The sequence below is a fragment of the Carex rostrata genome, chromosome 5 (genome assembly GCF_964058835.1).
Source record: "Carex rostrata chromosome 5, lpCarRost1.2, whole genome shotgun sequence".
In the NCBI taxonomy this organism is placed as follows: domain Eukaryota; kingdom Viridiplantae; phylum Streptophyta; class Magnoliopsida; order Poales; family Cyperaceae; genus Carex; species Carex rostrata.
In genome coordinates, this window is record NC_135922.1 from 2512836 (window position 1) to 2525875 (window position 13040).

A 13040-nucleotide genomic window follows, 5' to 3' on the forward strand; every position below is an offset into this window, starting at 1 on the left:
AGAGTTGAAAATAATTGATTTGAAATTAAATTTTGATAATAAGAATGATTAATCACAGGAAAAATTGAATCAGAGATATCCTGAAAAAAGTTATAATTCACAGCGTATTTACTGTTTTTGCCATTAAAAATTGTGTCTGCCGGAGCTGACAAAAAACGTTCGTAGTTTGTGATTTAATTGAGTTCGATTATTTTCTTTTTTGCAATTAATTCGTTTGATTAAAGTTTGTTCTGAAATAAATTAAACCAGTTCTGTTCAAAATTGGTTTGAAATCGAACTCGGTCTGGGTTTGTTTAGTTTGAAATTGGTCTGACCTGGTTCAAAATTGGTCAGTCTCGATTCTAAATTGATCTGTCTTGGTTCGAAATTGTTTTGGCTCGATTTGAAACCTTCAAATCTTTCGATTCTCCTCCAATTCGTCTCAATTGGAACTATTAACAAACCAAATCAAACTAGTTCGAATCGCACCCAATTGAACTTAAACTCTTCTTTTCAGTTTGAAATCCTACTTCGGATCAAACCAACTCGGTTCAAAATTGTTTTGAACTCAAACTCGAACTGGGTTAAGTTCGATTCGGTTTGATTCATTTGCAGCCGGCACCAATTCTGCTGATATCCCGTCAAATCGCGTCATTTCTCGTTTCTTTCCCCGTTCCGATTGTGAGATTGACGAAGAATAGAATTCTGATTCTCGTTTGTTGGAGCAGGGATCCCTTCTGATCAGAGCCTAAGCTAGGGTTTAACCAAGAGTTTGTACTTCTTCCCCTCTCTCTCTCGTTTCTCCATTGAATAGCAAAATTCTGAACTAGAATGGATTCGAATCTGGCAAGCCTAAGATCACTAACCATAACCCCATTGGAAGAGATGAAGCAAGACGAAGATGTTCAAATCGAAAACAGCGATGAATTCGACGAAGAAGACGACGAAGAGGAAGTAGAAGTAAAGCTGGGGTTTGTAGAAAAACCTACAAACCCTCGTTTGTTGCTCCGCCACTTCTTCCCTTGTAAAGCTGGAGGCTTTCCTGTAAATTATTTCATTTTCAATTTTTACTGTGTGAAGTTTGTGTGATTGAAATTGATAGATTTAATCTCAAATTTGATGCTGATTATAGGCATGGCTGGATCCAGTGAACTTGCCATTAGATAAATCTCGGATATGTGGGTTTTGTGGAGAGCTTCTACAGTTTGTTCTTCAGGTAATCATTTGGTATTTGTTCCATATAAAGTTGCAATCTTTTCTCTTTTATGAATTTATATTAATGAAAACCACCACAGAATTGAAAATTATAGTACCGAGAGTGGCTAAGATCAAAATGGTAGTTCCTGATCCATGGTCATACCAATTTGGTTTTGCGATTTTCAAAGTTCAAACAGTTGATCCAAACCGTTCAACATGATATCTATATTAAAATGTGCTTGGAAAATTGCTATTTATTAAGATGGTTTGAAAATCGCTGTTTTCAATGGTCCAGAGGTTTTTTTTTACTATTTATTAAAATCAGCGATTTTCCAACCATCTTAATGAATAGTAAAAAAAAAATTCAAAAAATGTAAAATTTGGTCTCCAAATACGTTTTAATATAAATATCATTTTGAACGGTTTGGATTAACTGTTTGGACTGTGAAAATCGCAAAACCAATTGGTAGCACCAAGACTCATAAACTACCATTTTGATCTTAGCCACTCTATTATAGTACCTCCTAATATTTTGAAATCGACATTTTCTTTATTTATTATATTTGTTTTTATTTTTGGAGATAGATTTATGCACCTATCGATGACAAAGAATCGACATTTCATCGAACACTGTACGTATTCATGTGCCCTTCAATGAAATGTCTTCATAGTGATCAGCATGAACAGTGGAGATATAAACAAGGAACCCCTTCTAGAAGGTTTTTTTTTTTTGCTTTACTCTGTTCCTCAATTTGTAGAAAATTTTCATACTTGCCCCTACAAATTTTGTGGGTTCGCATGAAAATTTTCCACTTGTTTTATATTTCATTTCCGTGATTAGTGCTCTAACATGTGAATTTACAGTGTGAAGGTTTTCAGATGTCAATTACCAAGACTCAATCCCTATTACTCAGACATACCAGCAAAATTAGACGGCACTGACAAGCCTTTGAGTACTGGAGGTAACCTGTTATATACCCGTCAGGCCTTTACTCATTGCTTCATTGAACTTTTGACCCATTATATCAATCTTGAAATTAAAAATGAATTAACTATTTTTGTTGAGAGGATATATTTTTTTATTGAATGTGTAGCACCTCTGTGTTGTTGGTGTGGTACTTGGAAAGGCGAAAAGAACTGTAGTAGTTGCAAGAAAGCCCGGTACTGCTCTGAGAAGCATCAGGTACTTTAATACACAGTATAATCCTAGTATCAGTCGTTGCTGTAGCGTAAAACTGAATGCTACCATGATTATCCTTTTTGTTATTTTTATTCTTTTTATTTTATTTTCTTCAGGCCATGCATTGGAAATCAGGCCACAAGAGTGAATGCCACAAGCTTACTGCTTCTGATTCTCCGATTGCTAACAATGGGAACGGCATAGGAGATCTCACAGTTTCAAAGAATGGTAATTTTTTTTGTTTGGAATTGTAATATATCACTACAAAAAATAACCAAGTTGAATCAAAATTTATTGAGAACTGACAAGTATTCTTCTTTTTGCTTGTTTGTTTGTTTTAGGTTCGAGTAAAGTTACATGGAAAGAGTACAAGATTGTCATTAAAGAAGAATGGGAATTTGAATCGGAGGAATCAGAGGGGAATTGTTCGTCAGTTGATAACTCTGCAATTGTCACAAAGTGCAGTAAAACCGATGAGGCAATGCAATCTGTAATGGATCAATTTGAGGTATACTTCTTTCTCTAGCAATTTCAATTCGGAATAATACTTATATGTCCTTGTGGTTTCTTAAAATTTTCAATTGACCTCCTAAGCACTTAAAAATATATTATGTTAATTGCAATTCATCTAGAATTGCTGATTCCTTGTTGTTTTGATAGTATCTCATCTAGGAAACAATTTTCTTATGGCTCCCAATAAAATCAGGTAATTCTTAGTTGCACAGCTGCAGGAATATTGTAACAAATATATATATTTTTTTGGTTTAAAGGGATTATACGAGTGTAATTACTGTTCTTGTTAAGAGTTGTTTAAAGGGATTATACGGGGTGTAATTACTGTTTTTGTTAAGAGTTGTATTATTTATTTGACTTTTTTATTTTTGCCTTTACAATTTTGTCTATAGGCTGATGCTGATAATAACAGTTGGGCATCATTCCAAGAGCGCATTTCTAGAGATCCTGAACAAGTTTTAAGGTATAATAATACCGTACATAGTTTTTCTGTGGTAATTTTCTAGAAACATCCTGTAAATCCAAAGTAAATATTCTATTTCTATTTTCACTGTATACAGTTACTTTACTACAAGTTTAGATGAAAACCTTTGTTCTTCTTATTACTTCATCTCTTGTTGAATCAATTTTTTTTTGGAATTACCATTTATAGGTATTGTAGGGATCCAATGGCAAAACCATTATGGCCTTTTTCTAGCGGCCGACCCTCTAAAGCCGACATTCCTCCATGTGCCTATTGCAAGGGCCCGCTACGTTATGAATTCCAGGTTTGCATCAACTATTTTTAAGACAATTTACATAGAAGACCCCTTTGTAATAAAGAATATAATATTTCTTTGCAGATAATGCCTCAGTTGCTATATTATTTTGGCGTGAAGAATGACCCGGATTCTCTTGATTGGCAAACAATCGTAGTATACACATGCTCGGAATCATGCGAATCAAGCATAAGTTACAAAGAGGAATTTGCTTGGGTTCAGTTATATCCTTCCAAAGTCCCTTTGTTAGTTTAAACTTAGACATGTTTTGTTACTTCTTTTTAGGTGCTTTCAAGTAAAATGTTTTGTTAGTTAGAATTTTGTGCTTATTTAGTTGTTTTATATTTACAGTCTAGGAATAGATGATTTTTTTTCTCAATAGGAAGTCCAATTAATGACAAATTGAATTTATCCATGCTTGAAATAATGTGCATATCTGCTTGTGTGAGATAGAGAGGTAGGGGTGAAAATAGAGCGGATTCGCAGTGGATAAAGCTGATACCAAATTCATATCCACATCTCAGTGAACGGATACGGATAGTAAATGGATGTCAAAATGTAAAATCAAATTTATCTTAAACAGAGATACGGAGTGGATAATCTCCAAATATGGGTTCAAATATGAATACAAAACGAATAATTGACGGATAGTTAAGTCATACAAACTTTCAAATGCTAATTAAAAAAATTCAAATATAAAATGAAATAAAAATTGTCGGTGAAGCTGAACGGAGAAAATATGTATCTCCATGCTAAGTTATTACTCGTCATTCTGTTGTTCACATCAATATACACTTAACACCAGTACTAGTTGTCAAATCATATGTCATTGGAAGTTAAGAATTTAGATAAGCCCCATTTAAGATACAGCGTAATATGGATTCAGCCCATATATTTTCAAGAATATGGGATTGAGTCGACTATTCCGTTCCTTGGATCTTTTGTTTATTTTGAAATGGCGGAAAGAATATCCGTTCCTTTTGCCTTGAAGGCTTGAAATCAAGACGCTTAGAAAATGGGTCGGGTAAATACGGATATCCGCTCCGTTTACGGATCCACAGAATTATCCATATTCAAAATCAGCATTTCTTTCTTTCATACCCAACAATTATCCGGATCCGGATTATGGATTAGACAGACTCAAATTATGCCTCCATATTCAACAATTATCAGGATCCGGATTATTGATTAAAAGGATTCGGATTATAATACAAAGCGAATTCATATCGATAATCCGGATGCTTTTGCACCCCTCTAAGAGAGGAGAAATTAAATTTTAACCCTTTGTGAGTTGAAGTCTATTAGCAATTCACGACTCCCTCTCAAATTAGAAATCTCCATTGCTTTCCATTTCTGGGAAAAAGTTTACCGTATATTATTTTTTGAAGATTTTTACACCCCTCTAAGAGAGGAGAAATTAAATTTTAACCCTTTGTGAGTTGAAGTCTATTAGCAATTCACGACTCACTCTCAAATTAGAAATCTCCATTGCTATCCATTTCTGGGAAAAAGTTTACCGTATATTTTTTTTTGAAAATCTTCACAGAAATTGTAAAGTCGTGAAGAAAAATCAAACTTTCGACCTTTAGGTACAACAACTCTAGGACTTATTCTTAGCCAATTGTGCTACCTCCCCTTTCTCAAGTTTACCATATTTTAATTTTGCACAATGCATGGTGATTTTCTCTGGCATCAGATTATCCTATACAATTTAATCTCGATTCAATTTCAACTCTCAACTATTAGAAGAGGTACTAACAAACTTAACCCAACTTTTCCAAATTCAAAATTGTAAACACAAATTTCCAAACATGAATATTACAATGCATCTAATTGATACATGTCTTCATACAATTTTGTCAAAATCTAACTAGCAATCTCCACAAGGAAATGAATAACTCAAAGCTTAAGGGGCTTAAGACCAAGAGATGCTCTAAGTCTATTCGCTTCGGCAATCTCTGGATCGGGATGGTCGGTCCCATCAGTTACCTTCTCCTTCTTCTCTCTCTTTTCCTTCTTCTTCTCTTTCTGTGGACTTGGACTACCACGCACCCGCTTCCTGTCTCTGTCTCGATCGTACCGGTCTCTGCTCCTAGACCGGGACCGACCACGATCTCTATCTTTTCTGTCTCTCTCTCTACCTCCTTCCCTTTCTCTCTCCCTGTCACGGTACAGGTCCCTGTCTCGGTCCCGATCCCTTTCTCTCTCTCTACCCCTATCTCTGTCTCGGTCTCTATCTCTATCTCTTTCTCTGTCTTTATCACGACCTCTATCGTAGTCTCTATCATAATCCCGGTCCCTATAAAATGGTCTTGTTAATTTTATATTTCAAAGTTTCAACTATGAATACATGCAAAAAAATATTTGGAAATGAATCAGGAATTGCTAACAGATGCAAAAGCTAAAATTAATAAATCATAACTAAAGATTAGTCCGTACTATAGATAAATATCTTTGTTTTCAAACTCCAAACAGTCGAATCTGAACGGTTGAACATGAACTCCATATGAAAATGTACACTTATGGACTAAATTTAACATTTTTTAGATTTTTTTTTACTACTTTAGATAGGTAGAAATCACTACATTTGAACAGTCTAGAATCTTTAGATCAATTGATCTTCTACCTATCTGAAAAAACAGTAAAAATATTCTACAAAATGTAAAATTTGCTCTACTAGTACATTTTAATATGATGATCATGTTGAACAGTTCAGATTGATTGTTTTTGGACTTTAAAAATAAAGATATTGATCTATAGTATGGACCACTATGCGCTAAGCATAGTACAAAAGAAAAAATAAATACAAAAGTCAACAAAAACTTCTAAATTTGCTTATAGGTATCCAAACTTGTAATTTTCGAAACTGACAAATTTTTTAATCTTCAGATTTTGACCAGTTGAACTTTCTCGAAACATAATAAGCTTTTTGGATCCAAATATATCCACAGAAATAACTCAAAAAGCTATTTTTTTTGCAATTTTAAATCACTCAAGTGAGGTTAACAGCACTAGTTTTTGTCGATTTGAGAACTTGTAAATAGGCTAGTAAAATAGTAGTACTTTAGTTATAAGATAAACAGAAGCAAAAAAAAAAAAAAAAAAAAAAAAATTTAAGAATGTATGATCCATCATACTTTTCATCTGCACACTGTCAGTACAGAGAAACCTGGGGAGGTCATTCGTAAATAATTTGTTACTGTAGGAAGCTTCTATAATCTACCCTGGCTCTTGGAATTAACATGCCATGGCAGTAAATCCTTTGGTATTATTGTAGTACTTCATTTGTACTAGTTTTCAAAGGAAAAGCTTCCAGCAGGTTATAATCATAAAGAAATGCATAACTTTTAATGATGCATTCTAACTTCTAATGGTTCTGGTACATACCTGTATTTGTAACCATCATGCTTTCTTTCTCTGTCTCTGTCTCTATCTCGATCTCTATCTCTATCTCTATCTCTATCCCTATCTCGGTCTCTCTCTCTTGCGGGGCTCCTTCCTCGATAGTATTCCTTACAAGATTGATTAAAACATGAAAGACAATCATTAGCTTTTGCAACAAATCAAATTTGGAATGAGTTCAGGTATACAATTTAGCTAACTTAAAATGAACAAAACAAGCACAATTTACTTATTTTCCTGTAATTTAACCTTCCAAAAGAGCACCCATCAATCTCAAATAAGATAAACAATACACATTTTGCAAAATAATTATATAACGAGAACTAGAGGGAGAAATAGAGGTGGTACCTTATGACGATCGTCAGTATCCATAGGCTCTGCATCCTCCTCTTTCTCTTCTTCCTCTTCTTCAAAATCATCTTCTAATGCACTTCGCCTCGGTTCCAGTACCCCTGATGCCTCTAAATTCCACCTGGATTTTTTACATATTTAGTACTGAGTATGTACCGGTAAAATTTTTTACCAGTACAGTTGCTGGTATAGTGTTGATTCCACCAGAAAACACAAGGAATAGTAAAAGAAGAAAAAAGAGTGACCAACTGATATCAGTTGTGGGCTCTTATTTCGGTTCGACTGATATATATATTGATAGTTATTTCTATAATTATTAGATATATTTGTGTATGCATTGAGTTTTGACATTTTTAATTTTTATCTCTCTTATTTTGGTTCAACCAAACAAACTGAAATTTACTTTGTTTTTTGGTTGTTATTTGGTTGACAAGTTTAAATCGGTTGGTTCGGTTAGATTTTTGAAAACCGAATAAAATTTGGGTTTGACTACTTAAATGCAGTTCTAACCAAACCAACAATAGTTTCATAGTAACTTATTCAAACCATTAGTAAAAAAAAAAGAACCTTCTCTGAACACGAGGGAGAGCAATGTCACATGAGTAGTCTTTTGTGAGAATCTCATCAATGTATTCATCCACATGAGTAAGAGCGAAAGCTACAAATTCAAATTAGAAAACACAACAATTCAACTCAGATATTTTCACTGTTTTCTCTTTTCTAATAATAAATTAGCAAAACTGAACTACACAGTACATACTTCCATCATTGAGCTTGCACCTGAGTTTACGGTAATAATTATACAGAGGCTCTAAATACCGGTAAAGATTAGATACTGTCACGGTTTCTCTTTTCTAATAATATATTAGCAAAACTAAACTACACATTACATACTTCCATCATTGAGTTTGCGCCTGAGTTTACGGTAATCATTATACAAAGGTTCAACATACTGGTAAACATCCGATATTTTCACGGTTTCTCTTTTCTAATAATGAATTAGCAAAACTAAAACATGCAGTACTGGTAAACATCATTGAGCTTGCACCTGAGTTTACAGTAATCATTACACAGAGGCTCAATATACTGGTAAACATCAGCTATTTTCACTGTTTGTCTTTTCTAATAATAAATTAGCAAAATTAAAATATACAGTACAGTACATACTTCCATCATTGAGCTTGCGCCTGAGTTTTCGGTAATCATTATACAGAGGCTCAAGATACTGGTAAACATCAGCAACAGTACCAGTAAGGCGCAAGTAAAATGCTCCAAGCACTCTAACATACCTATACATCACACATCAATCAATCCATCAGTACAAGTACTTAAAATCGAAAAAGAAAAGAAAAGTTGTAGATTCATACATACTTGTAATCCTCGTTTTTGATGAACTCAACAACGATATCTTTGTCAGGTTGGATCTGGAGCATTTTGAGGATGAGGCAGAGAAAAGGAGTGGGTCTACGAGCGCCACCGTAGGTTCCGCCGAAGTGATCGAGCTCCATCGCCTTGTCGACTAGCGTCTCCGCCGTTAACCCGAAGCATTGCTCCTTCCAGTACCCGTTTTGGTATATCTTCGATCGCACGATCTTCTCTACTAGATTCTGAGGGTTGGTGCCGTGTACGTTCCGAGCAAGAGGGTCGGTTCGGTTCGCCATCTTTTGAACCGCTCTCCTCTTCTCCTTCCACCAAAACCCTAAAAAGAGAGTATTGCACTCGGATATCCTAGAAGGAGCTGAGTTCGATTCTCTGAGGTAAGTTAATTTTTGAGTTTCGATTTTGACCGTCTGATCAGAATCTGGACCAATCCTGCATGAGATGAAATGCACAGGGATCCTGTAATATCGTGTCGAAGCAGATCGGACAGTCCAGATCTAAACTTAAAATTTGAGTTACAGTAGATAATATGAAACTAATGAGCTTCCAGCTGATCCAAAATAATTTCGAAGCCTATTTGAATTAGAGTAGGGTAAGCTTTTAAAAGAGTAGTTTTAGCTTCATGCAGATCACTAACCATATGCAGCTATGTTTTGATTCTATCATCCGTGCGCTGCATGAAGCTAAAACTACTCTTGTTAAAATATTTACCCGAATTACAGGGGATTGCTTTATGATTCGTGCTAGATTAAAAAAGGCGATGCAGATCTAATTTTACACGGTAGGGTACCGCACTGGATTCGATCTTAAAGGGATCATCTGAGAGTTCAGGCGGATTGTGACCGTCGATTTAAATCAGACGGTTCGTACAAATGATGTTTCACGAGCCAACTGGATAGGTTATTATATCCGTCCGATCTAAAATTAACGGCTTAGAAAACAGGTACAACAAGCCTTTTAAGAAGTTTACCAAAGAAAAGAAAACCAGCATCAATGCAGTCTACTATTACTACTAGCAGCAGCTCTTGCATTCCCCGCTGGAGCACTAGATCGTTAACAGCCGTCCGATTAAGATCCGACACCGGAGCATCCTTCCTCTCCTCGCCGGTGAAAATAAAGGTCTGCTTACCGCCTCTCACTGTTCTCCGCCCTTTTCCAAACCGCAAAATCATGGCTCAGGCTGATGCTTCAGGCGGTAACCTCACCGAGCTTAACAGTGTCGCCGATTTCGAAGCCGTTGCCTCACCCAACGGCTACATCTCCATCTGTGGCTTCGGATCTCTCCTCTCTGGTAACTTTTGCATACACAGCCTTGCAAAACCAGTAATTGAATACTGACACTACTGTACTGTTATCTTATCAGAAAGAAGTGCTAGGAGCACCTTTCCTGATCTGAAGAATTTCAGGGTTGCGCAATTGCGTGGATTCCGGCGTGTCTATGCTCACGTGGCACCTATATTTTTCGAACGAGGGATTGCGAATGCCGAAACAGGGGTGATTCTTCTTCAAATTTAGTTATTTCACGAGGTGTATGATCGAATTTTTGGTTTTCTACTCAGATTTTGTAGGCTTGTTTATGGGTTTTTCATTTTTCAGGAGATATCAAGTTTGAGTGTGGAATCATGTGAAGGGGAATTCCTAATTGTAACTGTTTTCGAGATCAAGATAGAAGAGGTAACAAATTGTAAATTTGAATTCATATCACTTAAGGTACCTCATTTTTTTTAGTTTGAATCCGGGCTGTTCGTTATATAATAGCACGGATCTTAAAGAGGCCCTGTTCATTACTGGCTTGGGCCGCATTGGCCTGGATTCTGATCGGACGGTCCGGATTGAAACTCAAACGGGGCATTGCCTCATAGGATTACGGTTGAGTGTAACTGTGAAACCACTGTTTGATCTGAGTCGGTACTTATATATTTATATATGTTTATATTTTGTAGGTGCCATCTTTTCTCAATAGGGAAGAAGAATTCAGATTTTTAGCTGTGAGATGCTTTCCTCTTACTTTCTTTCACTTTTCATTATTTTTTGTTATTCATTTGATTAATTTTTCAAAATAAACAGGTATATCCTGAAGGATTAGATGGGATACCTTTCTCAAATCGAGCAGTACGTGCTTTTAGAAATTAGCCATGTAAATATATTTCATTTACATAATTGATTTTTATTTCATTTCTTGATCTTTTATTATAAGGTTCTATGTGCTCGTTACAGTGATGAGGAGTATTTTCAAATAAGATGCCAAGGTAACAAAGCTCAGATTTCAATTTTTTTTTTCTTTACTGTCAAAATTTGGTAACAAAGCTCAGATTTCTTTACTGTCAAAATTTGGTAACAAAGCTCAGATTTCAATTTTTTTTCTTTACATAATTTGGTACTAATTGATAATTCAAATAATTACATAAACAGGCAGTAAAGAAATTTATCATGAGAGATATGGCCGATACAATATCCATAAGATATGGAGAGACGACATTTTACCTTGCCGTATATATTTAAGACACTGGTACAATTCTCCATCCAAAAATTCTTTCACCATTACAATTCAATGTATCTCCCTCAATATTACTAAATTTATATCTTAGTTTTGCTACTTTATTGTCTTTAATAATTTTGACTACATTAAACAAGAACTCAGTCCAGAAAAATGACAAGCAACTTGAATTGAAATATGTGCTATCGGTTAGTAAATGGATGTATCAAATTTACAAGCATATTGTGTTAAAAAAAATATGCATGTTCAGACTCAATTATTTTCTGATAAAGCAGTGTTACTTTGCAAAAAGAATGAAAAGTAGGGTCTTTTCTGATATTTTATTCTCTTTGCTGGTAAAAGACTTCTGAAATATGGTTACAGTGTTTTAGCAGCCAAAAATTTGGGCGAGGAAGCATATAGTAATTTCTTGGACCATACCTATATAAGTGATCGTAAAACAACGATCCGGCAATACTTGGTGACTACTGGAGCCGGTATTATGGAAGAAGAGCCACCCGAATCGCTCAAGACCCGTTATGGAGGCTAATTCTTGGTAACTTGTTAGATTGAATAAAATTTGCATATATCAGATATATGATTTTTCAATAGATGGATGTGAGCAAGTGATGCATGGATGATGCATTTTTTTTTTTGTAATGTGTTAATGACTTGAGCTTGTTAGAAGAATAAAATTGTTTTCTATTTGCTTAAAACCCTTGAGATTTTCATGGCAATTCGAGAAAATAAATCACGCTGTGAATCAAATTCTAAAAATATGCTAATCCCAAAAGCAAAATCACCTTTTGTTCAACATATACATGTAAAATGTACTTAATGGTACTGAAATTAGCAATGGTAAAGCAGGCACCACCAGTGCCAAAAACATTAATACAGTCAAGTTAATACTTATTCACAAGCAAATTACACTTCATGGAAATAAGCCCACCAAATGACAGAATTTTGTCATCATGAAACAGATCCAACAGAACAAAGTAATTACGGATTAACCCTTATACCCACATGTCTTCAGATTTGGATCCAAGCTAGGTTGTTACCACAGGAAGAGGATCACGAGTCCATAAAAAAAAATTGTAAATAAAATTGAGGGTAGTTTTGTTGGAACTGTCATGGTCTTTTTGTTTATGAAATGTTACCACAGGAAGAGAATCACAGGCATTGTTTGTACAAGTATTACTCTTCAGAACAAAATTACAAATATACTGGTACTGTTGATGCTATCCATCTACCATGTCATCAAGAACTTGTGAATCCAAATTTCTCTCTGTTAATATGGCATTGAAGAGCATACAAGTAAGCCATAAATATACATTTAATACTCTTCAAGGTGATTTGTTATTCAGCAAAACCTGGTATTATTATAACTTTGCATTTAACAAAAATTTGAATTGCTTTGGCTTAATTTGCAACCAACGTTAAAACCTAAATCCAACAAGATAAACAAGCAAGATGCACAAACAAATTAAAAAAACAAGTACAAGTTGAATTCTGTAATAGGCATTCTTGGATAGGCAAAAGCCCACATACATATGACTTTAGGCTTAATTTTCAATACCAGAAACTTGATTGTCAAATCCAGGAGTACACAACAATGTGGCTCCACCCCTGAACAATATTTAAAATATAACAATAATTGAAAGAGTATTTTCAAATTGAAGGGGCTGATCTTTTAAAACAATAAGCAAAAACATTATGTTCTAATAATATGCCCGCAAATCATCAATTTGTCTAGAAAGAGCTTATACACCTTTAGATCCGATACAATTCTAACAATTCCGGTACC

General features: G+C 34.9%; 3 protein-coding genes across 6 annotated transcripts in view; 2 read left to right on the top strand and 1 right to left on the bottom strand.

The window, feature by feature from the left end:
* The first annotated feature begins 614 nt into the window (after positions 1-614).
* On the top strand, positions 615-4060 carry LOC144554787 (uncharacterized). Of its 3 annotated transcripts, none has more exons than XM_078303135.1 (10): positions 615-1023; positions 1112-1195; positions 1762-1895; positions 2041-2138; positions 2271-2359; positions 2473-2584; positions 2698-2864; positions 3262-3332; positions 3522-3636; positions 3712-4060. In XM_078303135.1, the coding sequence occupies exons 1-10, from the start codon at positions 811-813 to the stop codon at positions 3880-3882; spliced, it is 1254 nt and encodes a 417-aa protein (XP_078159261.1). In that variant the 5' UTR covers positions 615-810; the 3' UTR covers positions 3883-4060. The 3 variants fall into 3 exon arrangements, with proteins under 3 accessions (XP_078159261.1, XP_078159262.1, XP_078159260.1); XM_078303136.1 differs by having other exon boundaries at positions 617-1023; positions 2056-2138; XM_078303134.1 differs by having other exon boundaries at positions 712-1023; positions 2041-2359.
* Positions 4061-5416: 1356 nt separating this feature from the next.
* On the bottom strand, positions 5417-9101 carry LOC144554204 (PRP38 family protein). Its single transcript, XM_078302514.1, has 6 exons — positions 8752-9101; positions 8548-8669; positions 7948-8038; positions 7378-7501; positions 7015-7139; positions 5417-5926 (listed from the first exon to the last, which is right to left on the bottom strand). Exons 1-6 carry the CDS (start codon positions 9039-9041, stop codon positions 5527-5529), a joined length of 1152 nt encoding a protein of 383 aa, XP_078158640.1. The 5' UTR covers positions 9042-9101; the 3' UTR covers positions 5417-5526.
* A 628-nt stretch (positions 9102-9729) lies between these two features.
* LOC144554209 (uncharacterized) overlaps positions 9730-13040 on the top strand; it is a 68225-nt gene continuing 64914 nt past the window's right edge. Inside the window, exons 1-8 of one of the 2 annotated variants that reach the window (XM_078302525.1) lie at positions 9736-10051; positions 10124-10254; positions 10357-10434; positions 10704-10748; positions 10828-10872; positions 10958-11009; positions 11173-11269; positions 11621-11952. In XM_078302525.1, coding sequence (XP_078158651.1) covers positions 9754-10051; positions 10124-10254; positions 10357-10434; positions 10704-10748; positions 10828-10872; positions 10958-11009; positions 11173-11269; positions 11621-11786 — 912 coding nt within the window. In that variant the 5' untranslated portion in view covers positions 9736-9753 and the 3' untranslated portion in view covers positions 11787-11952. Of the gene's footprint in view, positions 10052-10123; positions 10255-10356; positions 10435-10703; positions 10749-10827; positions 10873-10957; positions 11010-11172; positions 11270-11620; positions 11953-13040 lie in introns of those variants that run through there. The other variant, XM_078302526.1, reaches the window with a different exon arrangement.